Genomic DNA, 26,099 nt, shown 5'->3' on the forward strand with positions numbered 1-26,099 from the left:
ACAAAACCCATGTTGCCAACACCTGTCTGAACAGTTCTGTTTTCCAAAGACAGTTTGAAAGAGCACAGAAAAGACCTCTCTTGGCTAAGAAATTGACAGGCGAGGTCTCCTACTTAAGCCCCTTTCCACTGTAAAAGCTAAGCAAACTTCAGGGGAAGGGGGCAAAGTGACCCTTCGATGATGATGATATTGATATTTATTTAAACCCCAACTTTTCACCTGACAGGCATTCAAGGCGGCTTACAGATTGAAACCAGAACCAGCTAAAAACACAGGGAAAGAAACAATCAAACACGGATATAATTTTATCATATTCTATTGTATATATAGGGGGACGCGGGTGGCGCTGTGGGTTAGACCACAGAGCCTAGGACTTGCTGATCAGAAAGTTGGCGGGTCGAATCCCCACAACGGGGTGAGCTCCCGTTGCTCGGTCCCTGCTCCTGCCAAGCTAGCAGTTCGAAAGCATGTCAAAGTGCAAGTAGATCAATAGGTACCGCTCTGGCGGGAAGGTAAACGGTGTTTCCGTGCGCGGCTCTGGTTCGGCAGAAGCGGCTTAGTCATGTTGGCCACATGTCCCAGAAGCTGTACGCCGGCTCCCTCGGCCAGTAAAGCAAGATGAGCGCCGCAACCCCAGAGTCGGTCATGACTGGACCTAATGGTCAGGGGTCCCTTTAAGGTTAAGGTAAAGGTAAAGGTACCCCTGCCCGTACGGGCCAGTCTTGACAGACTCTGGGGTTGTGCGCCCATCTCACTCAAGAGGCCGGGGGCCAGCATTGTCCGAAGACACTTCCGGGTCACGTGGCCAGCGTGACAAGCTGCATCTGGCGAGCCAGAGCCGCACACGGAAATGCCGTTTACCTTCCCGCTAATAAGCGGTCCCTATTTATCTACTTGCACCCGGAGGTGCTTTCGAACTGCTAGGTTGGCAGGCGCTGGAACCGAGCAACGGGAGCGCACCCCACCGCGGGGATTCGAACCGCCGACCTTTCGATCGGCAAGCCCTAGGCGCTGAGGCTTTTACCCACAGCGCCACCCGCGTCCCTGACAGGGACGCTAGAAATAATTACAAGAAAAACAAGAACATCTCTGCCTTGCCTGGATTAATGACTCAGCTACACAGCTGCAAATATAATGTTTTAAGTGTGTTTGTAAGCGCATTATACAAAGGGGACACTAGATGGCGATGGTGAGCTGAAGGCAAATTCAATAAATTCAATAAATTTTGAAGGTGAACCTACCCAATTCATACTTTCTGAAACCATAATGGGAAATGAAACACAGCCGCCCTTTGAAATTTGCACTTTCCCACCCTTTGAAATCCACACAGATTTTGTAGCGCTGTTCTCCAGCCAAGTCATGTGTACCGAAATGCAAAGACTGGGGGGGCGAAAGGTGAATTGAAATGCGTGCATTAGGGGATGGTGTGCATGGAACTGCGTCTGTAGTGAAACCACGTGGAAAGGTGCATCGTATTAGGGGAAATAGCTTTGCAAAGCGTGTTCTCTCCAAATGAAAGAGAACTAAACTTTGGAGGGGGGGAATAAGAAACTAAAAGAAACATTCCCGAAAAAGTATACATTCCCAAAAAAACCGGAGGCTTTTTTATTAGGGATAACAGGGGAGGAAGTAAAAAAGGAGGATCATAAATTATTCCAATATGCTACAGCAGCAGCTAGGATCCTTGTGGCTCAAAAGTAGAAATTACAGGAGACCCCAATGGAATGGCAGGCTGAACTTTTTGAGTGTGCAGAATTAGCTAAAATGACTTATAAAATTCGAGAGCAGAAAGGGACAAAGTTTGAAGAAGAGTGGGGAAAATTTGTTGCATACATAAGAATTAACTGTAGAAGTTTAAAAACTGCAGCAGGGTTAACATAAATCCTGTGAAGTGTATAGAAGGTGAATAAGAACCTGCAAGAGAAGATATATATTAAGAAAACCGAAGCAGGGAAGGAAGGAAGTCTGGGCGTGAAACTACGCAGAGTAAATAAGAAGACATAAAATGATGACTGTAAAAGACTGTTTTATTTTTGTTTGTGAAAAACTCAATAAAAGGTGTTTTTTTAAAAAAAAGAAACTAAAAGAAACCAAAGCTGATGGATTCGCTACCTCCTTACGTGTTAAATGCTTCTTAAATTGAGCTGAGATTCCTGCATGGCCTTTGGGGGTCCTTTACCAACATGATTCTTTGATTCTAACAAATGCTTTACTTGTGGGGAGTAACTGGGCTCCTTTGGAACATGGGAGTATCAGTTTTGTGGGGCTGAAACATGAAGCTGGGGGCAGGGGGAAGGTCCTGTCATTTGGGATTATCTGGTCAGTGAGAGATCAGGAGGAGGGAATCAAAAGAGCTTCTTGTCTTATGACACAGACAGCTGACCAACCTGTTGGCTCTCAACAACTGGCGCGTGCATCTGTCTGTCGGAAACCGATGTGCAAATGTTCTCCCTAATCCTCTTTTCCACAGGCGAGCTAACCCCCTCTGCCCCATCACATCTTGTAATTCTACAAAACAGGTGCTGCAGCTTGAAACCAAACTTTTCAGAACTTCCCCTGGGGCTTCCTTTTTCTTTCGTTTCTAGCGGAGACATTTGGGTGGCGGGAGGGAGCTTTCAAAGCAAAACCGGATTAATTTGGGTGAGATGCTTGCTTCAGCTAGACCTTGGGAAGTTCATTTTTGAAAGGAACTACTGCCGTACCTTGGACGCGGGTGGCGCTGTGGGTTAAACCACAGAGTCTAGAGCTTGCCGATCAGAAGGTCGGCGGTTCGAATCCCCGCGACGGGGTGAGCTCCCGTTGCTCGGTCCCTGCTCCTGCCAACCTAGCAGTTCAAAAGCACGTCAAAGTGCAAGTAGATAAATAGGTACCACTCCGGCAGAAAGGTAAACGGCATTTCCATGCACTGCTCTGGTTCGCCAGAAGCGGCTTAGTCATGCTGGCCACATGACCCGGAAGCTGTATGCCGGCTCCCTCGGCCAGTAAAGCGAGATGAGCGCCGCAACCCCAGAGTCGGTCACGACTGGACTTAACAGTCAGGGGTCCCTTTACCTTTTACTGCCGTACTTGGTTCTTGAACGCCTTGGCACTCAGACGTTTTGTCTCCCGAAGGCCGCAAACCCGGAAGTGAGTGTTCTGGTTTGCGAACGTTTTTGGGAAGCCATACGTCCAACGTGGCTTATACAGCTTCCGATTGAGTGCAGGAAGCTCCTGCAGCCAATCAGAAGCCGTGCCTTGGTTTTTGAACCATCTCGGGAGTCGAACGGACTCCCGGAATGGATTAAGTTTGACAACCAAGGTACAACTGTAGTTCATGTTCAACGTGTCCAAACTGATTCCAGTTTACATTCAACCCTTTACTAAATGAGCTGGTCTGGTTGCCCATCAGTTCAAATGACCCTTGGCCAAAAACTTCCAGCATTCGGAACGCTCTGAGCTGTGGTGCCGAAGCAGTAAAGTTGCTTAAGAAGACTAAGCAAATATCAAAATGGTGCGGTGTGATTTGTTAAATTTATTTTCCGCTAAAATTATTAGATTGAAGATGAAAGCACCAAAGATCTAAACCAGGGGATGTCAACCTAGTCCCTACCGCCCACTAGTGGGCGTTTCAGGATTCTATGGGGGCGGTAGGGGGGTCTATGGCACAAGGCGAATCCTCCTTCCATCGAACACTGGTAAGGAATTTATACTATCAAGAAAGATGCATTAGTGGGCGGTAGGTATAAGAAGGTTGACTAGGTAAAAGTAAAGGGACCCCTGACCATTAGGTCCAGTTGTGACCGACTCTGGGGTTGTGGTGCTCATCTCGCTTTATTGGCTGACGGAGCCAGCGTACAGCTTCCGGGTCATGTGGCCAGCAGGACTAAGCTGCTTCCTCCTGTGAACCAGAGCAGCGCACGGAAACGCCGTTTACCTTTCCGCTGGAGTGGTACCTATTTATCTACTTGCACTTTGACGTGCTTTCGAACTGGTAGGTTGGCAGGAGCAGGGACCGAGCAACGAGAGCTCACCCCGTCGCGGGGATTCGAACCGCCGACCTTCTGATCGGCAAGCCCTAGGCTCTGTGGTTTAGCCCACAGCGCCACCCGCGTCCCAAGAAGGTTGACTACCCCTGGTCTAAAGAAATATATAGAAGAGAATCAGGGCCGGCCGGCCGGCCCATGAGGCAACCTGAAGCAGAATCTCGCGGGTCAGTGTTCTCTCCCGTAGACAACCTGCCCATGCCTGCTGCCAGACTTGCGTGGGTGTGGCATCTGTGGATCCTGGTGTGATCTTGTGGAACCATCCCAAGATCTCGCTGCAATCTGCCAACTGCAGGAGGCGTCACCTTCCTGTTTCACCTCGAGCGGCAAAACAGGCCACCCCTGAAGATGGAACTAAAAATATTTCAAAGCTCTGCCGTTAAAAAAAACCATCATTTACATTCCCTTTATCCTAGAGTCCTGGTAGCTGCGGTACTTTCAAGTGTAGCTCAGAAATTTATAGACAGGTCTGAGCTGGTTTGAGAGGACGCGGGTGGCGCTGTCGGTTAAACCACAGAGCCTAGGACTTGCCGATCAGAAGGTAAATGGTTCGAATCCCCACAATGATTGGGTGAGCTCCCGTTGCTCGGTCCCTGCTCCTGCCCACCTAGCAGTTCGAAAGCACGTCAAAGTGCAAGTAGATAAATAGGTACCACTCCAGCGGGAAGGTAAACGGTGTTTCCGTGCGCTGCTCTGGTTCGCCAGAAGCGGCTTAGTCCTGCTGGCCACATGACCCGGAAGCTGTACGCCGGCTCCATTGACCAATAAAGCGAGATGAGCGCCGCAACCCCAGAGTCGTCTGTGACTGGACCTAATGGTCAGGGGTCCCTTTACCTTTACCTGAGCTGGTTTGGGGAACATTCGTGCAAGATCCAGAGGTGCGGGGGGAAATCTTGGAGGATGAGAGAACAATGCACTCACTTTCCTGCCTGTGAGCTACTTTCTCCCTCCTTCCCTCCGGCCCTCTGATTCTGCCCATCCCCGTCTCCCATGAGTTTTATCGGGGCTCAGTGCGCCACAGGTTGTTATCGACACGGACCACAACACACACAGCTAACGGCTTAACATTATTCTGTCATCTTGAACCCTTGCAGGTGTGAGGCGTGCTCCGAGAGGAGACGATGAGGCCCGCCTGCCTGCCGCTCGTCCTACTTTTCCTGCTGAAGGGGGAAACTCACGCACTCTTCCCCGAAGAGCCTGGTCCCATCAGTGTGGCCCTTGACGACTGTAAGTGAGGCTGGGACAGGATGTGGTCAGAGGAGGAGGGAGCTGGGCTGGTGCTTCTTCAAAAGGGAGGGCTAGCCTAATTCCCTCTGCCACCCCCAAAATTATTTTTCATTCTCGCCAAGGGGTGGGGAATCAAAGAAGTCATGGAAGTCCAGCTCTCAACCTGTTATGATCAATGGTCGCAGCGACTTCCTTGTTCCCCAAACAATGTGTGCAGTTTTATTTCTCACCTAAACACCTCCCATCTGGCCGGGCCTCCCCAGTCACTCTGGGCAGCCCCCAACAGAATATTAAAAACACAATAAAAGATCAAACATTAAAAGCTTCCCTAAACAGGGCTCCTTCAGAGGTCTTCTACAAGTCAGACAGTTGTTTATTTCCTTGACATCTGATGGGAGGGCGTTCCACAGGGAGGGTGCCACCACCGAGAAGGCCCTCTGCCTGGTTCCCTGTAACCTCACTTCTCGCAGGGAGGGAACCGCCAGAAGGCCCTCGGAGCTGGACCTCAGTGTCCAGGCTGAATGATGGGGGTAGAGATGCTCCTTCAGGTATACTGGACCGAGGCCATTTAGGGCTTTAAAGCTCAGCACCAACGCTTTGACTTGTGCTCCGAAATGTCCTGGGAGCCAATGTAGGTATTTCAGGACCGGTGTTATGTGGTCTCTGTGGCCGCTCCCAGTCACCAGTCTAGCTGCCGCATTCTGGATTAATTGCAGTTTCCAGGTCACCTTCAAAGGTAGCCCCACGTAGAACGCATTGCAGTAGTCCAAGCGGGAGATAACCAGAGCATGCACCACTCTGGCCAGACAGTCTAGTGTTATGAGAGAGGGAGAAATTCTTTTCTCTTTCCACTTTCTACACGCCCGGCATAATTTTGTAAACTTACCTACCTTTTCACTGAACGAAAACCTCCCAAATTCTGCACCCTTTCTCCCTGGAGGGGTTGCCCCAACCTTGTGATAATTACGCTGGCCCTTTTCTGAACGCTTTTCAATCTTCGATGTCCTTTTTTGAGGTCAGGTGGCCAGGACTGCACACAGCACTCCACATGTGGTCCGTCTGTCATGTATGCTTGATCTGACATTCCTTGTATTCTAGGGGGTTGGACTAGATGAGTCCGAGTTGTCCCTTGCAACTCTAATGTCCCATCCCATTCTATTCAATTTGCATCATGGATGAGAGATGGGACCTCCTTTGTGTCGGTGAAGGCGCCTGTTCTGAAAGGCACTTTTAAAAATTATTCCGACAGCTTTTGTTTTTATGAGGTAGACAGTGGGTTTCATTCAATGCGAGTCCTTCTCAGAGGTCTATTAATTCCAATGGGTCTATTCCAGCCGTAGGCAAACTCGGCCCTCTGGCTGTTTTGGGACTACAACTCCCATCACCCCTAGCTAACAGGACCAGTGGTCAGGGGTGATGGGTCTTGTAGTCCCAAAACATCCGGAGGGCCGAGTTTGCCTATGCCTGGTCTCTCCTGGTCTGCCCTGCAGAGGACTTTAAGGTCCATGAATAACCATAGTTTAGAAGTCCCAAGCCCTAAGGAAGTTAGATTATCCTCCACCAGGGCCAGGGCCTTTTCAGTGGTGGCTCCGACCTGGTGGAACGCTCTGTCCCATGAGACCAGGGCCCTGCAGGATTTAACTTCCTTCCGCAGGGCCTGTAAGACAGGGCTATTCCGCCTGGCCTTTAATTTGAATTCAGTCTGATCTTTTATTTCCCTTCTCTTCCCTCCCCCTCCCCTTTTATGAAGATCACCCGCTCTGACTTCCCCCAAAGGAATCCTGGGAACTGTCGTATGTGAAGGTTGGTGACTACTACAGCTCTGTGAGGGTGCACGCTACAGCTCCCAGAATCCTTTGAGGGAAGCCACATGCACCGAATGTGCTTCGGCTGCATGGTGTGGCTGTGGACCTGGTTTCCACTGGAAGAGTGATCTTTAAATGCACGAACACATAAACGTAAATAAACTTGTCCAACTTCCCCTTGACCTTCTCTCGCTTTCCCGCAGATGTGAAGCATTACCCGGTCTTCGTGGGCAACGGGATGGGCCGGTTTTCCAGCCAAGATGGCGGTGCAGAGCGCCTCAGGATCCAACGAATGTTGACGTTCAACAGGACTTTGTACATAGGAGACAGGTAACCCCATACAACCCAGCCATATGAGCATGTTAAGATGTCCCTGGTGTCCCTATAGCATTCGGAAGCTCAGTGCATGATTTAGAAACAGGGACCGTGGTTATTCGGCAAAGGCAAGAGGGACTTATTCCCTTCTAAAAACTGAGAGTTACAATATGAATTGCCTATGGTGGACGCGGGTGGCGCTGTGGGTTAAACCAATTTCTTGGTTTACTATTTGTGAATACCGAGATTGTAACGCTTTAATTTCCTTTTGAATCTGTTGATTTTTTCGGTTACATGTCATTTCTTTCTCTTTCTCCTTTAACTGAGACAGAATTTTTTCCTTTTGCTCATTCTACTATTTCTTCCTGATAGAGTTCTGTTGAATCAAAAAACCTCGCATTACCGCTTTAATTGCATCCCATACGACCCTTGCTTCAATTCCAGGATTTAGGTTCAACTCAAAATAGTCCTTTAGGGTCTTTTGAGCTTTATTTACAATCAAATCATTTCTCAGCGAAGCGTCATTCATCCGCCATCTAAAAGAACCCTGTAAAGGTAAAGGTAAAGGTACCCCTGCCCGTACGGGCCAGTCTTGACAGACTCTAGGGTTGTGCGCTCATCTCACTCAAGATGCCGGGAGCCAGTGCTGTCCGCAGACATTTCTGGGTCACGTGGCCAGCGTGACAAGCTGCATCTGGCGAGCCAGCGCAGCACACGGAACGCCGTTTACCTTCCCGCTAGTAAGCGGTCCCTATTTATCTACTTGCACCCGGGGGTGCTTTCGAACTGCTAGGTTGGCAGGCGCTGGGACCGAGCAGCGGGAGCGCACCCCGCTGCGGGGATTCGAACCGCCGACCTTTCGATCAGCTAGCCCTAGGCGCTGAGGCTTTTACCCACAGCGCCACCCGCGTCCGGTAAAAGAACCCTGTAGATGATCCCTATCTTTAAGTCTGAACAAAATGCTTGTTTAACCTGGAGGTAGGCTGTCTGGATGCGAGTGGCGCTGTGGGTTAAACCACAGAGCCTAGGACTTGCCAATCAGAAGATCGGCGGTTCAAATCCCCATGACGGGGTGAGCTCCCATTGCTCGGTCCCTGCTCCTGCCAACCTAGCAGTTCGAAAGCACATCAAAAGTACAAGTAGATAAATAGGTACCACTCCGGCGGGAAGGTAAACGGCGTTTCCATGCGCTGCTCTGGTTTGCCAGAAGCGTCTTAGTCCTGCTGGCCACATGACCCGGAAGCTGTACGCCGGCTCCCTCGGCCAATAAAGCGAAATGAGCGCCGCAACCCCAGAGTTGGTCACGACTGAACCTAATGGTCAGGGGTCCCTTTACGCTTTACCTTATGGTGGAATAATACCCTCCTAGCACCCCAGTTTTCCAGGGACAGTCCTGGAATTACGAAAGCCATCAGCTTCCGGTCTGATCCCAGAATGTCCCTATTTGCTGGCCCGTCCATGAGAAGGGAAAGGCACTCTGCACATGTTCAAAGGCACTCTCTCCTCGGTGACCCCCGCAGGTCTAACCAGCTGCAATGTGAGGCTCCTGTGCCTTTAAGAGTAGCATCAAATATTTGCTGGAGGAGGCAAAGGGGGGTGGAAGCGGAGACATAATACAAAGGGGGTGCAGAGTTGCCTAGCTTGCGGACTGCTGCATCGCCATAGCAACCTGAAATCCACAGGAAGAGCACAGCAGAGAAAGCAGGATAAATTAAGAATGGCGAGGCCGGGTTAAGGCACTCTGCCTGATAGATTTCGGCGTACTCCGCAAACCGCTGCCTTGCCTAATTTCAGAGTTGCGCGGCCTTCCCAGAATGAGGTCTAGCGCCTTGTCGCGAGGCATATAGCGAAGCGGCGGTTTCTACACTCACCTTGCTTCGCCTGTCATGGGGTCGTCTGCCTTGGGGCAGGGGCCTAGTAGGAATTTTGCCATTTGGCTGATTGGCTGGTGCCACTTGGTTTTTGCCTACTGCGTAGCAAATCGTCACAACTTGTAAGGTTGCGGTTAGTTATTGGTTATAAAAAGCTGGTGGTGGAGGGGTCGGGGTAGGCTGTGCCTGCCCCTCCAATGGCGCTGGAAGGGAATTCCGTTAAAGGAATCCTGGGGCTTGCCATGATTTCGTCCAATCCCTGAAATGGGACCAGGGCCGGCAAGCCTTGGGGAGCTGGTTGGGTGAGCGGTGAGGGACTGGTGCTCAGCTCAACTGATCCCCAACATTGTCTTTCCCTTCACTGGCTTCCGATGGAGTTCGGAATGTCAGTTCTGTCCCAGCCGGGGGGGCAGATAGTCGTAACCAATGTCTAAGCAACCACTCACAGATTTTGTATTTTAATAAATTTGTGGCCAAAATAGTGCCCAAAAACCTTAAACTTAAATTACGTCTGATGTGTGAATTATTTTGAGGGGTGGCTTGGGGACCTACACACGCAAATTCACCTTGCGACGCTCACAGTGGCCAAAACTAAAGCAATGAATAGGGCTGCGCATCAGATTCGGGTGAGGCCTATTCAGAGCAACTCGGGAGTCAGATGAGTCAGGTTCAGGCACCAACAGATGACTGCAGGTATGGTGGGATGGGCCAGCACAATCCATGACCGTCAGGAGACAGGACATCTTCAAATATAGGATTCCCCTATTTCAAGAAGAGAAAACCCGGGCACAAATGATGAGCTTTTTTTTTTTTACCCAAAGTTGTGAAATGTTTAAAAAAAAAGGAGTTTTTGAGCTATTTTCAATAAAATTCTAACGGCATGGGCTGCCATGCATCCAGATTTCCAAGGACATTTCAGCGATTTCCGCCTGGACGCTGTTAGAGGTAAAGGGACCCCTGACCATTAGGTCCAGTCGTGGATGACTCTTGGGTTGCGGAGCTCATCTCGTTTTACTGGCCGAGGGAGTTGGCGTACAGCTTCCGGGTCATGTGGCCAGCATGATTAAGCCGCTTCTGGCGAACCAGAGCAGCGCACGGAAACACCGTTTACCTTCCAACCGGAGCGGTACCTATTTATCTACTTGCACTTTGACGTGCTTTTGAACTGCTAGGTCAGGAGATGGGACTGAGCAACGGGAGCTCACCCCGTCGCGGGGATTCGAACCGCTGACCTTCTGGTCGGCAAGTCCTAGGCTCTGTGGTTTAACCCACAGCGCCACCCGCGTCTCTATGGACGCTGTTGATAAGAGCTGAATACTGGCTATGTCTGGGAAATTCCAGGCATATGGCAACCCTAATATAGCCAGATTCAAATACAGGCTGTCATGTGGATTGTTTGTTTGTTTGTTTGTTTGTTTGTTTGCTTGCTTGCTTGCTTGCTTGCTTGCTTGCTTGCTTGCTTGCTTGTGACCAAAGAAACAAACCAAAACAACAACCCCACATTAAAATCAAGGGAGGAGAGAAATAAATATTTAAAACCCCAACTTCTAAAAGGCTGCAGATAGTTAAAGGCCTGTTTACGGAGGAATGTTTTCGCCTGGCAACTAAAGATATGTAATGAAGGCGCCAGGCAGGCCTGCCTGGGGAGACCATTCCTCAAACAGGGAGCCATCACAGAAAAGGCCCTGTTGTCGTGTTGCCACCCTCGGGACCACGGATGGAGCTGGCTCACAAAGAAGGGTCTCAGATGATGCTCACAGGGTCCAGGTTGGTTCATGTGTGGAGAGGCGGTCCTTGTCGTACTATGAGGTCCTGGACCACTGATGGAGCAAGCTCATTTTCTGCTGCTCCACAGGGTACGGCCCAAACCAATGGATTCAAATGACAAAGAAGGGCAGTCCAATAATTTATTATTTACACCCAGCCCACCTGGCTCGGTTTCCCCAGCCACTCCAACATAATAAGAAAGCGATAAAACATTAAACATTAAAAGCTTCCCTAAACAGGGATGCCTTCAGATGTCTTCTAAGAGTCAGGTAGTTGTTTATTTCCTTGACATCTGATGGGAGGGTGTTCCACAGGGCGGGTGCCACCACCGAGAAGGCCCTCTGCCTGGTTCCCTTTAACCTTGCTTCTCGCACTGAGGGAACCGCCAGAAGACCCTCGGCGCTGGACCTCAGTGTCTGGCCTGAACGATGGGGGTGGAGACGCTCCTTCAGGTCTACTGGGCCAAGGCATTTTAGGGCTTTCAAGGTCAGCACCAACACTTTGACTTGTGCTCGGAAACGTACTGGAAGCCAATGTAGGTCTTTCAAGACCAGTGTTATATGGTCTCGGCGGCCGCTCCCAGTCACTAGTCTAGCTGCCACATTCTGGATTAGTTGTAGTTTCCATTGGGTGGGCTGGCTCTTGAATGCTCATCATGCATTTAGATGCTTTGGGGTGGTATCCGCACCCCCACCCCAATAAAGCACTAAATCACCTCCAGACATGTGCATGGATTTCTCCTCAGTGCGCTGCCTTCTTCCCTCCTCCCGCACCTCGCCCCGGAGCCTTGCACATCATAAATCCCGTTCTGGGTATATAATTTTTATCTATTTGCGTTTTTAATGGGTCTTTTAGAGTCTGGGCTGCGCAGATGGGGTTGGTGGGGTAATGAAGCGCGACTCTGCCATTTGTAAACAGAGCGCCTGGATGCGCCGATGAGGCCGGGAGACCCGTCAGACACAAGTGGCGGCGATGCGCCTTTCGGGTTGCGCACGGGACACTGTGGGCCCCTGGTACGGACTTGGTTCTGGCGTCCAAACTTGCTTACCCTTCAGAGAGGCAGCACAGGGCGTCTTGGATGAATGCTAGGGCGCACCGTCACTGATGGAAGTCGTAGTCTAGGTAGAAATTCAATTTGGCCCACGTTTACAGGAGAACCCACCAGATTTGCACCGGAGAGCCATTGTGGTGTAGTGGTTAAGAGTGGTGGATTCGTAATCTGGTGAACCGGGTTCGCGTCCCCGCTCCTCCACATGCAGCTGCTGGGTGACCTTGGGCCAGTCACACTTCTCTGAAGTCTCTCAGCCCCAGTCACCTCACAGAGTGTTTGTTGTGGGGGAGGAAGGGAAAGGAGAATGTTAGCCGCTTTGAGACTCCTTAAAGGGAGTGAAAGGCGGGATATCAAATCCAAACTCCTCCTCCTCCTCCTCCTCTTCTTCTTCTTCTTTCTGAAACAATGCGTGCATTTATCTGAACGTTGCAGTGCAATTCTCCCCACCAAGTATGTAACCTGAGGTTACATACGGTTCAGGTTACAGATGCTTCAGGTTGCAGACTCCACTAACCCAGAAATATTAACTCGGGTTGAGAACTTTGCTTCAGGATGAGAACAGAAATCGCGCGGCGGCGGCGCGGTGGCAGCAGGAGACCCCATTAGCTAAAGTGGTGCTTCAGGTTAAGAACAGTTTCAGTTAAGTACGGACCTCCCGAACGAATTAAGTACTTAACCCGAGGTACCACTGTAATGGGGGACGTAAGTGGTGCTGTGGTCTGAACAACAGAGCCTAGGGCTTGCCGATCAGAAGGTCAGCGGTTCAAATCCCCGCAGTGGGGTGAGCTTCTGTTGTTTGGTCCCTGCTCCTGCCAACCTAGCAGTTCGAAAGCACGTCAAAGTGCAAGTAGATAAATAGGTGCCGCTCCAGCAGGAAGGTAAATGGTGTTTCCATGTGCTGCTCTGGTTCGCCAGAAGCGGCTTAGTCATGCTGGCCACATGACCCGGAAGCTGTACGCCGGCTCCCTCGGCCAGTAAAGCGAGATGAGCGCCGCCACCCCAGAGTCGGCCACGACTGGACCTAATGGTCAGGGGTCCCTTTACCTTTACCTTGCCACTGTAATACGTTCCAAAATGCACATTCTGGAGCAATGCAGGTATTTTTTAAAAAATACATGGGCAACCCCCCATTTAGGTCCCAAGGCACTGCATGTTTAAGTGAAGTCATGTATATTTGAAGCACCATGGGAAAATCCTGCAAACATCCCCTTGTAACCTTTCCACAAGGGCCGACATTGATGCCGAAATCCAGCATTGCCTGAGCTCTGCGAGTGAGGCTTTCTCCCGATTGAAGTGCGGAGTGTTTGAGGACCAGGACATTCGGAGGGAAACCAAAATGCTTGTTTACAAAGCTATTGTGCTACCAAGCTTACTGTATGCTTGTGAAACGTGGACCACTTATAAACGTCATCTCCAACTCCTTGAAAGATTCCATCAACGGTGTCTCCGAAAAATGTTACACATCATTTGGAAAGACAGGCAAACTAATACCAGTGTACTGGAAGAAGCAAAGATCTCCAGTGTTGAAGCAATGATTCTTCAACATCAACTTCGTTGGACTGGTCATGTTGTTCAGATGCCTGATTTTGTTGTTGTTGTTGAGTCGTTTAGTCGTGTCCGACTCTTCGTGACCCCCAGGACCAGAGCACGCCAGGCACTCCTGTCTTCCACTGCCTCCCACAGTTTGGTCAGACTCATGCTGGTAGCTTCGAGAACACTGTCCCACCATCTCATCCTCTGTCGTCCCCTTCTCCTTGTGCCCTCCATCTTTCCCAACATCAGGGTCATTTCCAGGGAGTCTTCTCTTCTCATGAGGTGGCCAAAGTCTTGGAGCCTCAGCTTCAGGATCTGTCCTTCCAGTGAGCACTCAGGGCTGATTTCCTTCCGAATGGAGAGGAAGTGGTAGGGCTCATTTCAGGAGGGGATGAGTCCGCCTATCGGGACGAGGTGGAGCGGCTCTGTGTTTGGTGTGGAGAGAACAATCTGGCTCTTAATACGGCTAAGACCAAGGAATTAGTGGTGGATTACAGGAAAAAAAAGGCGGACATTCAGCCCTTGCATATCAATGGGGAACGGGTGGAGAGGGTGGCGGAATTCAGGTTTTTGGGAGTAACTATCGATCAGGGCATGACTTGGAGCGCAAATACCACTGCTCTGGTGAAGAAGGCCCAGCAGAGAATTTATTTCCTCAGACTTTTAAAGAAGAACAATCTGAGTGAGAGACTGCTGGTGTCCTTCTACCGAGGCTCCATAGAGAGCATTCTTACATACTGTATTTGTGCTTGGTTCTCCAGTTGTACAGCTAGGGAGAGGAAGGTGCTCCAGAAGGTCATAACCACAGCACAAAGGATTATTGGTCAACCTCTCCCATCTTTGGAAGAATTGTACGGTTCCCGTTGTCTTAGGAAAGCAAACAACATCCTGCAGGATTCATCTCACCCGGGATACAGTCTGTTTGCACTACTGCCTTCTGGCAGGAGATATAGAAACATCAAGTCAAGGACAAATAGACTGAAAAACAGTTTTTACCCGAGAGCTGTGGCCCTTTTGAATGCTGTAACTCGATAGTGTGACCTGGGAGATTGATGGGTGTGGGTGTGGCTGGAATGTGGTTTGTTGGTTGTTGTTGTTGTTTTGCTTTTGTTGTTTTTAAGGGATGGCATCCAATTTCGTTGCACTTGTGCAATGTTGCACGTGTGTAATGACAATAAAGAATCTATCTATCTATCTTGATCTTCTTGCAGTCCATGGGACTCTCAAGAGTCTTCTCCAGCACCATAATTCAAAAGCATCAATTCTTCCAAAGCAACTCCTCTATTCCGAACTTTAAAATGGAAAGCGTAATGCTGGTGGTCAACAAAAGAGGTTTAAAGACTGTCTCAAGGCAAATCTTTAAAAATGTGGTATAAACACCAACAATTTGGAAACACTGGCCTTCGAGCGCTCCAATTGGAGAACAGCCTTGACCAAAGGTGTCGTGGGCTTTGAAGACACTCGAACTCAGGACGCAAGGGAGAAATGTGCTAAGAGGAAGGCACCTTGGCAAACCCTCACCATGATCAAGTCCCGCCCGGAAACCTATGTCCCAACAGTGGAAGGACGTGTGGATCCAGAATTGGCCTCCACAGTCATTTACGGACTCACTGTTAAAACCGTGTTTATGGAAGACAGTCTTACTCGGCTACGAGGGATCACCAAAGAAGAAGATATTTGAAGCACCATGGGAAAATCCTGCAAACATCCCCTTGTGTCTGTTACGAAAAAGGAGCAATGCAGCAGCGAGCTCCAGATGGCTGAAAAGCCAAACAGGATGTTGATGTTTGGGACTGTACCGTGGGAACAAAGGAACAGTCTATTCACTGTACTGAGCACCGGATGTTAGCTCAGAGTGTCATCTGACCTGTACTGGAAGTACAGGGGAGGAGTTTTCTCTCTCTGCTGTTGGCGTTAAGAGAGTGCAGACACGTTTCTCTGTACTGCTGGAAAGACAGAAATAAAGGCATGTAAATACATTTCTGTCTGTCTCTTTCCCCTCCCTGGGGATGGCAGGGGAGGAGTGGTGTGTTCTTCTCACGTTAGAGGATCGCCGATTGAGATCTCGCCTGATCTTGCCGGGAGTCGCAGACGGGGAGGTCAACAAGGAACTCAAGCCGGGTGCCTGGAGAGTGGCCAATTCCTCTGACTAGGCTTGATTCCTACATCGTCCCCCTCATACTGCCTCTGCCCTGCCCCTTTTTGGGATGTTGTTGTGATGTTTTTGGGATATTTCTGGGTTCGGCTCAACACACACACATATCGGACACACCTAAAACCGTCACTGTCCTCTATAATAATAATAATAATTTATTATTTATACCCTGCCCATCTGGTTGCGTTTCCCCAGCCACTCTGGGCGGCTTCCAACAAAACACTAAAATACAATAACCTATTAAACATTCAAAGCTTCCCTAAACAGGGTTGATTTTAGATGTCTTCTAAAAGTTTGGTAGTTATTTTTCTCTTTGACATCTGGTGGGAGGGCGTTCCACAGGGCGGGTGCCACTACCGAGAAGGCCCTCTGCCTGGTTCCCTGTAACCTCACTTCTCGCAGCAAGGGAACCGCCAGAAGGCCCTCGGCGCTGGACCTCAGTGTCCGGGCAGAACGATGGAGGTGGAGACGCTCCTTCAGGTATACTGGACCGAGGCCGTTTAGGGCTTTAAAGATCAGCACCAGCACTTTGAATTGTGCTTGGAAACGTACTGGGAGCCAGTGTAGGTCTTTCAAAACTGGTATTATATGGTCTTGGCAGCCACTCCCAGTCACCAGTCTAGCTGCCGTATTCTGGATTAGTTGTAGTTTCCGGGTCACCTTCAAAGGTAGAGCACAGTAGTCCAAGCGGGAGATAACCAGGGCATGCACCACTCTGGCGAGACAATCAGCGGGCAGGGAGGGTCTCAGCCTGCATACCAGATGGAGCTGATAAACAGCTGCCCTGGACACAGAATTGACCTGCGCCTCCATGGACAGCTGTGAGTCCAAAATGACTCCCAGGCTGCGCACCTGGTCCTTCAGGGGCACAGTTACCCCATTCAGGACCAGGGAGTGCCCCACACCCGCCCGCCCCCTGTCCCCCAGAAACAGTACTTCTGTCTTGTCAGGATTCAACCTCAATCTGTTAGCCGCCATCCATCCTCCAACTGTCTCTATGCATTAGTGAAAATAATGGACAGTGGTGCATTGTCTTAAAGAGCATTGCTTTGCAAATCATGCGTGCATTAGGCAAAGCTGCGTATGAAAATGTCATTATTGGGAGAAATTTGCAGTAACGTGCCAGTAAGATTTTTTAAAACTCACAAATGGATGCGGAAGTGTGGGCGCAGGACATAGGTCACAACATTATGTTTGCTGACTGGGAGCATGTAATGCCTTAAAGGAGAATATTATGAAAATGATTTACAGGTGGTACATGACCCCAGTTAAGCTTGCAAAAATTTATCACCTGCCTGATAACAAGTGCTGGAAATGTAAAGAAGCTGAGGGAACATTCTTTCACCTTTGGTGGTCATGCCCAAAGGTTAAGGCTTACTGGGAAATGATATATAATGAGCTGAAGAAGGTATTTAAATTTACCTTTCCTAAGAAACCAGAGGCCTTCCTTTTGGGCATAGTCGGCCAATTGGTGCCAAAGAAAGACAGAACATTTTTTATGTACGCAACAACAGCAGCAAGAATACTTCTCGCCAAGTATTGGAAGACACAAGATCTACCCACCGTGGAAGAGTGGCAGATGCAAGTGATTGACTATATGGAGATGGCAGAAATGACTGGCAGAATCCGTGACCAGGGAGAAGAATTGATGGAAGAGGATTGGAAAAAGTTTAAGAACTATCTACAAAAATATCGTAAAATGTTTGAGTGTTAAAATGATGTGGGATGTGAAGGTAACATGGCATTTGGGATATGGTTAAAAGAGTTATGAAAAGAGGAATTTTAATAAGGAGGGGGTATGACTAGAATAATATTATGTCAAAGTATATAAGGTGGTGCAAGGGTTCAAGATAAGGGAAATTAGAGACATAATAACTGGAAATATATAATTATAAACGAGTTTGGAAAAAGGGTTAGAATTTGCTGAATTTGACGGAATAAAGAGGAATACAAAAAAGGGGGATGTGAGGAGGTCAGGAAAGAGGGATATGGATTTTTGAAATTTAAAAAGTGGAAGTTTTCTTTTTTTTTCTTCTTTTCTTTTTCTTGTTAAGTGTGTATTTTTTGTTTGTTGTTGATGTTTTCGTTTTGTTATATGTGATATATGTTTTGTAAAATCTTAATAAATATTTTTTTTAAAAAAAGGAAGTGTGACGGATTCCGCTTAAAACTTCAACAATGCAAAACTGAGAGAAACCAAAGTTGACAGGTCTTTCCACCCCCGCCCCCCCGCCAACTCATACGCCCAGCCTCCCTGGAATCCTCAATGTTAATTCGCTGACACTGCAGAGCTTTTTGTAGAGTATTGCATTGAAATGAAAACGAGGGACGAGGAATGCCAGCGAGTTCACCCAATGGGCATGTGGCTCCGGCTGATGCTGCCAGCCTAAGCCTAGCACAGCATGCCAGGGGGCACTGGGGGCACTTTGCTAGCATTGCCTCGCACCCGGAGCCGGTTTTACAAGCATTCGAACCCAGAACCTGTTACCCAAGCTTGGCTCTGGATATGTGGAATTTCCAAACCTTTCCCTAGTTGCCGATGCCAGTGTTGAGCCCAGAAGAAGTGTCTTATTTGGGGAGGTGCAGTTCTGGGAGGGAGAAACTGGATCTTTTGATCTGACGATGGGGAGACTTGGCTCTCCTCTGAAAATCTGCAATTTCAAAGCAGCAGGTTACATTTTGAAGCAGAGAAGCAGTTTGGGGAGTTGCTTAACCCTCCCCACTGCGTTTCCAATGCAGTTGGACTCACCAGAGTTTGGGAGAGTGAAAGGTGGTCCATGTGCATTCCTGGTATTCTCAGATAGCGTTTGGCACCCCCTCCTGTCTGATTGTTGCAAAGACAGGGGGTTACAAAGCGAATACGGTGGTACCTTGGTTCTCAGACTTAATCCGTTCCAGAAGTCCGTTCCAAAACCAAAGGGTTCCAAAACCAAGGCATGTTTTCCCACAGAAAGTAAAGCAAAACGGCTTAATCCGTTCCAGACTTTTCAAAACAACCCCTAAAACAGCAATTTAACATGAATTTTATGAGACCATTAATCCATAAAATGAAAGCAACAATCAATGCGTATTGCTCTTTTGTTAAATCAAGAAATGCTTGGGGTATATCCTGGGAACTCTGGTTTGCATTCCTATTTTTGGCTGACGAACGGTGCAATTTAAATTTGGCCTGCCCTGGTCTTCTAAAAGATGGGAGAGGAAGCAGAATATCTCAGACTTCATTTTTTATTTTTCTCTCCCTGTCTTTTCTTCTCAGGGACAACTTGTACCGCATCAGCCTTGAACCCGAGGCCTCGGCCAGTGAAATGCGCTACCATCAGGTACGTGATAAATCTCAAAAGTGAAGGGTCTTTGTAGCCCTTGTCAGTGAAATCAATTTGCATGATTAACTTAGGCCCATTAATTGCAATGGGACTACTCTGAGCAGGACTAAAGTTGGCTGGATAGTGTACTTTTTTCCTGGGGCTACTCAAAGTTACGCAGTACCAGCACCTTTAAATATATACCGTATTTTTCGCTCTATAGGACGCACTTTTTCCCCTCCAAAAAGTAAGGGGAAATGTGTGTGCGTCCTATGGAGCGAATGCAGGCTCCTTGACTTCAGTGATAGCAACGCGAAGCCTCCGAAGCGCAGAGGGAGCGCTCCCTCCATGCTCCGGAGGCTTCGCGTTGCTTTCGCTGAAGCCTGGAGAGCGAGAGGGGTCGGTGTGCACCAACCCCTTTCGCTCTCCAGGCTTCAGGGAGAGCCACCTGAAGGCTTTGGAGCGCAGCGGGACCTCGCGCTGCACTCCGAAGGCTTCGGGTTCCTTTAGCTGAAGCCGGGAGCGCAAGACTCTCCTGGTTTCAGCAGAGAGGGAGAGCTGTGCAGTTCAACACTTTCTGTAACAACGTGAGTACCAACACCTTTCCCTCCCCCCTTTTTTTTAAAGCACTGGATCGAACCCAATGTTTTGAAACGAAAGACCCTGCTAAAAAGTACTCCCTTGGAGGTTGATATGGATCTTCATAGGACTGGGCTATTTTTAAATAGGCTTTTATTGATTTTCTCAGTAAAACAGAACGTAGATATAACAGTCCAGAACACACCCAATAAGAGCCGGTGTCACAGCTCAGCAGCGTAGCAAAGAGGGCATTTTTGAAGTGGATACTGAGCCCAGGGAAAAGAGGCAACAGGAAATTATAGGCTAGAACCAGGGAGGTCCCTCCGAAAGAAGATTTTTCAGTGCAAATGAAACCATGTCTGCTCAGAAGTAAGTCCTATTGAATGCAATGAGACTTACTCCTAGGCAAATTGGGTTATGGTTGCAGCCTTTGGGTGGCAATCAACTATGTTTTATACTGAGAGCAGAACTGCTGGAATTAATGCACCACATTCATTCATTTCAGTGGGTCTACTTAGTAAAACTTAGCTGAATACCACTTTGGTTGGTAAATCTTATACCTTGGATCCCAAATGCCTTGGTACTCAGACGTTTTGGCTCCCGAACGATCGAAAACCGGAAGCAAGTGTTCCGGTTTGTGAACGTTCTTTGGAACCCGAACATCTGACGGGGCTTCCATGGCTTCCGATTGGCTGCAGGTGCTTCCTGCAGCCAATCGGAAGCCGCGCTTTGGTTTCTGAACGTTTTGGAAGTCAAATGGACTTCTGGAACAGATTCTGTTCGATTTCCAAGGTACGACTGTACTGTTTAGAAGTGTGTTTTGGGGGGGGTGGAGGGGAAGAGACTATAACACACTCCACACAGATATAATTGTCTCCCTATTTTTCTTTCACCCATTTTTGTTGTGGTTCGGTCTTTGCCTAGAAACTGACATGGAGGTCGAATCAACACGATATCAACATCTGCCGGATGAAAGGAAAACACGAGGTAAGTCTGTTTTGCGGCACCTTACAATGCCAAGTTCACATATAAATGCACGTACCTGTATTAGTGGGGAAAATAGCATGCAAAAAATGTGTCGTTTTAGGGGAAATTGCTTTGGGGAAATGTGTTTACAGTGGCACCTTGGTTCCTGAATGCCTCTGTTGTAGTGCGTTTTGGTTCTCAAATGCCGAAAATCCGGAAGTAAATGCTTCCGTTTTCAAACGTTTCTCAGAGCCCTCAGCATTTTCTGCTGAGTGCAAGAAGGTTTGCAACCAATGGGAAGCCGCGTCCCGGTTATCGAACGTTTTGGAAGCTGAACGAGCTTCTGGAACGGATTCGTTCGAGAACCGAGGTAGCCCCTGTATTAGGCAAAATTGCACACCGAATGGTGTCTATCAGGAGAAACTTGCACTAAGGTGCCAATGAATTTGCACGGGGACTTTTTAAAAAATAAAAAAGTTTGCAAACAGATGTGGAAATGTGCGGAGCTGAAGGTAAGATTGGAAAAATAAGAAACTTGAACCTTATCAGGAAGAGGAGACCTAGGGAACAACTGGCCAGGAATCTGCACGCACTTGCTGTTGCATGTTTTGCGATGCTTTTTAACATCCAGGTCCTGGGCTAACATAACTGAAACCATGCTCTGAAGAAAGCTGGACTTGGCAGCTTGAATAAATCATTACGCTTGCCAGTAATGACATCTTTTGCATAATTGGTTCTGCCACTCACGGTGCGTCTTCGTGTTGCACACTCAGGCATGTTCAGAGCACCTAGATGTCGCCCCCCCACCCTCAATCTTGCATCTAAAGTATTACTGGGCACAGAGTTTTCCCCCTCAACCTTCTCATATGTCTGCAAAACTGTGCAGAGTCTCCGATACCCTAGCTTTATGGAACTGCAGCTTAACTTGGGCTGCCATTTCCGTCAGAAATTGCATCCGGGCGGAACTTCCCAAAATCGGTACAAATGTCCAGGAAAACTCAGTCGTATGGCAACCCGTGTCAGGAGTGTTGGTTTTTTGGCGAATTTCCTTAAAAATAGCTGAAAAACGTCAACGTCCTAAGGAAAAGCAAGACATTCCAGGATCAAGTCAAAAACTTGGGATGGCTTCTGTAAATCCAGGACTTTTTGTTGTTTAGTCGTTTAGTCGTGTCCGACTCTTCGTGACCCCCTGGACCAGAGCACGCCAGGCACTCCTGTCTTCCACTGCCTCCCACAGTTTGGTCAAACTCATGCTGGTAGCTTCAAGAACACTGTCCCACCATCTCGTCCTCTGTCGTCCCCTTCTCCTTGTGCCCTCCATCTTTCCCAACATCAGGGTCTTTTCCAGGGAGTCTTCTCTTCTCATGAGGTGGCCAAAGTCTTGGAGCCTCAGCTTCAGGATCTGTCCTTCCAGTGAGCCCTCAGGGCTGATTTCCTTCAGAATGGAGAGGTTTGATCTTCTGGCAGTCCATGGGACTCTCAAGAGTCTCCTCCAGCACCAGAATTCAAAAGCATTCATTCTTCGGCGATCAGCCTTCTTTATGGTCCAGCTCTCACTTCCATACATCACTACTGAATCCAGGACTGTCCCTGGAAAATCGGGACACTTTGAGAGATCCCAGTGTGGTCCTTTGCTTTTGAATAGGATGCGCAGATTTTTAGGGACTCCTGGCCAATTCCTGCAGGTGTTTGGACGTCTCGCTCTAGAGTGACTCATCTCATAAATGGGTCAGCATTTCACAGAAATGGGGCAGGGGCGACTAAAACCTTCCTAATCGCCAGGATATTTTCAAACTGAGCTTTGTAAATAGGGACTAGGAGATTGCATAAAGCAGTGGTCTTCAACCTTTTTGAGTCATGGCTCCCTTGACCAACCACAGTGATACCTCGGTTTTCGAATGTACTGTATTAAAATACAATGGTCTATTAAACATTTAAAGCTTCCCTAAACAGGGCTGCCTTCAGATGTCTTCTAAAAGTCTGGTAGTTGACATCTGGTGGGAGGGCATTCCACAGGGCGGGTGCCACCAGCGAGAAGGCCCTCTGCCTGGTTCCCTGTAACTTGTCTTCTTGCAGGGAAAGAACCGCCAGAAGGCCCTCCGTGTCCAGGCAGAACTTGCACACAGCGAGCACAAGAGAGGCTGCCCAGCCTCGTCCATCCATTTCCAACTGCAAGGGCTGACAGACAGACAGGCTGGCTGGGCTCCCTCGCCCACTTGCTTGCTTGCTTATTCCAAGGCCGTCTCTGCTCCTGGCACCCAGCGCCCCCTGGCTAGCCCCAGAGGCACCATTTGCATGTGGAGCTTGCAGCCAGGGTTGCTGCAACAAATAGCCACGCAAGCCTTTGAGAGGCAGAGATGCCAGAGGGCATCAGAGGAGGGAGGGAAGGAAAGAGGGACGGAGGCCAGTGTTGCCCACAGCACCCCTGACCATCCTTCAAGGCACCCCAGGGTGCCACGGCACACGGGTTGAAAACCACTGGCGTAAAGAGTAAGATCTTGAATTTTGGATGTGGTGGGATTCCAGCCAAGCCAGGTGTTATATTCGATGTTCTGTTGTTGTGAAGATGAGCAACTTAATCCTATTCCCTCACCGGTCCTGAAAGATCTTCATTGGCTCCCAGTACGTTTCCGAGCACAATTCAAAATGTTGGTGCTGACCTTGAAAGCCCTAAACGGCCTCAATCCTGTATACCTGACGGAGCGTCTCCACCCCCATCATTCTGCCCGGACACTGAGGTCCAACTCTGAGGGCCTTCTGGCGGTTCCCTCCTTGTGAGAAGCCAAGTTACAGGAACCAGGCAGAGGGCCTTCTCGGTGGTGGCACCCGCCCTGTGGAACGCCCTCCCAGCATATGTCAAGGCAATAAACAACTATTTTACTTTTAAAAGACACCTGAAGGCAGCCCTGTTTAGGGAAGTTTTTAATGTCTGACGTTGTATTGTTTTTGATATTTGGTTGGAAGCCACCCAGAGTGGCTGAGGAGACCCAGTCAGATGGGCGGGGTATAAATAATAAATTATTATTATTATTAGGACTAGACAGTGTCATGACATGAGAACTTTGCAAACGTCCCCACCTTCAGCAGACAGTTTTACAGAGCAGGAGTCGGGGTACAGGAAACTTCCCAACGCCGGGAGATAGAAAACATCAACGTTTCACACCACTGAGCCTCTGTTGGAAGCCATAGGTAGTTTATAGGATATCATTCCTTTTATTTTTTTGGACTTGATTCTTGGGGGGGGGTGTCAAAAACCGGCGTGGAAATGCACCAAACTGAATGTTAAGATTGGAAAAATGCAGAACTGAAATGTGCAGATTCACTCAAAGGATTCCAAGACTGAGCGTTGCTTTGAAGACCTGGCAATCATCTGGTGTCATTGTGACGTTAGGTGATTGACAGGTGGGTAGCCCCACCTCCTGTCAAATCTGGTCTGCGAGGGAAGGGGAAACAAAAGAACTGGCCGGCTGGCTGGATCAACCGCTTCTTCGGCACATCTCTGAGGTTCTCTCATTCCAGCATCTCTGTCTCTCCTTTTGTATCTTGCCCAGCTGATAGGGGATCATGTGACCACGGTGACAAGGCCATGTTTTCAAGTAGTCAATGGCAGTGGCTCTCTGACAGCCCCAATAAATCCGAAACTCAAAAATGGGAATGTACATTTTGCTCTGTAGTCGTTTGATTACGGTCAGCGGCCAGGATCAACATGAAAAACACCGACAACAAACTTAAAAGCTCGGAACAAAATAAAAGAGTATAGAATACAGTGGTACCTCAGTTTCTCAAACGTAATCCATTGCGGAAGACCGTTCGAGTTCCGAAACGTTAGAAAACTGAGGCGCAAAGGGCTGCCAGCAAATTCAATTGAGAAAATTGAAAAACACACAGCGGAAGCTGTTTTGACTTCTGAGGCGCGTTCAAAAACGGAAGCATTTGCTTCCGGGTTTTCGGCGTTCGTGTTCCGAAAGGTTCGGCAACGGAGACGTACGAAAACCGAGGTTCTGCTATTTTGCTCTATTTCAAAGACCAAATTACCACAAGGATTAACTTTGTGTTCCTGTGAAGTGCTTGCTCACATCCTTTAAATAGGCCGCTAAAAGAGTTTGCAACCCAGGCTGCTTGCCCTGACACACACTTACCTCAGTCGCAAGGTGCCTGCGATCCCAGCTCCCCAGCTGGGGCAAGGATACTCCCCAGAGTTTCTCTCCGCTGGTCCTGAATCCTTTTGAGATGTCTCCTGGGAAAGTCTGGCTCTTCTCCCTCACACTCGGCCCAGGGAGGCGTTAATAGAATCTGGAAATTGGATTTCGCACTGATTATGAGATGTGTCTGTTCCGATCAACAGACCAGAAATAATTAATTACAAAACCAATTATACCAGCCTCTTAATAAATCACGTTGGATATGAAATGTTTGCCGGGAGCTGAAGGGAGAGTGTGAAACACAGTGTGCAGGTCTCAGAGAGGCTCCAGTTTGGGCCATCCAAAGACTTTCCCTGGGAGAACAGAGAGCAGTGGGGGTCAGAGGGTGAAAAATTAAACAGGGTTTAATTTCTTGGGCTCCATGATCACTGCAGATGGTGACAGCAGCCACGAAATTAAAAGACGCCTGCTTCTTGGGAGAAAATGCAAAGACAAACCTGGACAGCATCTTAAAAAGCAGAGACATCGCCTTGCCAACAAAGGTCCGTATAGTAAAAGCTATGGTTTTCCCAGTAGTGATGTATGGAAGTGAGAGCTGGACCATAAAGAAGGCTGATCGCCAAAGAATTGATGCTTTTGAATTCTGGTGCTGGAGGAGACTCTTGAGGGTCCCATGGACTGCAAGAAGATCAAACCTCTCTATTCTGAAGGAAATCAGCCCTGAGTGCTCACTGGAAGGACAGATCCTGAAGCTGAAACTCCAAGACTTTGGCCACCTCATGAGAAGAGAAGACTCCCTGGAAAAGACCCTGATGTTGGGAAAGATGGAGGGCACAAGGAGAAGGGGACGACAGAGGATGAGATGGTTGGACGGTGTTCTCGAAGCTACAAACATGAGTCTGACCAAACTGCAGGAGGCAGTGGAAGAGAGGAGTGCCTGGCATGCTCTGGTCCTGGGGGTCACGAAGAGTCGGACACAACTAAATGACTAAACAACAACAAATTTGCCAAACATGAAATGCCAGAGGCTGCCCTGTGGTCCTTCTCCAAATCCTAGGTATATTTAGCCTGGAGCGGGAGGGAGAGAAATCCGGTTCGGTTTGCATTTCAAGGCAAAAAGACCAAATGCATGCTTTTCCGCAACCAGGTGCAAACCAGCTTTCGAAATTTCTAGTTCTCTGAATTTTGTGTCGCAGTTCTCCAGCCAAGCAGAGAAATGCACACGCTTATAAAAAGGCACATATTCGATTGGAGTAAAAATGAGGAACCCATATTGATAGCTTCATAACTCCAGATCCTCCAACATTTCTCCAATGAAAATAGGGACATCCTATTCCATCCCCTCCAACATTTCTCTCATGTAA

The 26,099-nt window shown here is 48.6% G+C and overlaps 1 protein-coding gene across 2 annotated transcripts in view; it reads left to right on the forward strand.

The window, feature by feature from the left end:
- The window catches only part of SEMA6B (semaphorin 6B), an 85,065-nt gene that overhangs the window by 30,088 nt on the left and 28,878 nt on the right, over positions 1–26,099 (forward strand). Inside the window, exons 2-5 of one of the 2 annotated variants that reach the window (XM_053372333.1) lie at positions 5,117–5,249; positions 7,258–7,384; positions 19,003–19,066; positions 20,552–20,614. In XM_053372333.1, the coding sequence (XP_053228308.1) occupies positions 5,144–5,249; positions 7,258–7,384; positions 19,003–19,066; positions 20,552–20,614 (360 nt within the window). In that variant the 5' untranslated portion in view covers positions 5,117–5,143. Of the gene's footprint in view, positions 1–5,116; positions 5,250–7,257; positions 7,385–19,002; positions 19,067–20,551; positions 20,615–26,099 lie in introns of those variants that run through there. The other variant, XM_053372334.1, reaches the window with a different exon arrangement.

The sequence above is a fragment of the Podarcis raffonei genome, chromosome 18 (assembly GCF_027172205.1).
Source record: "Podarcis raffonei isolate rPodRaf1 chromosome 18, rPodRaf1.pri, whole genome shotgun sequence".
NCBI classification, from domain to species: domain Eukaryota; kingdom Metazoa; phylum Chordata; class Lepidosauria; order Squamata; family Lacertidae; genus Podarcis; species Podarcis raffonei.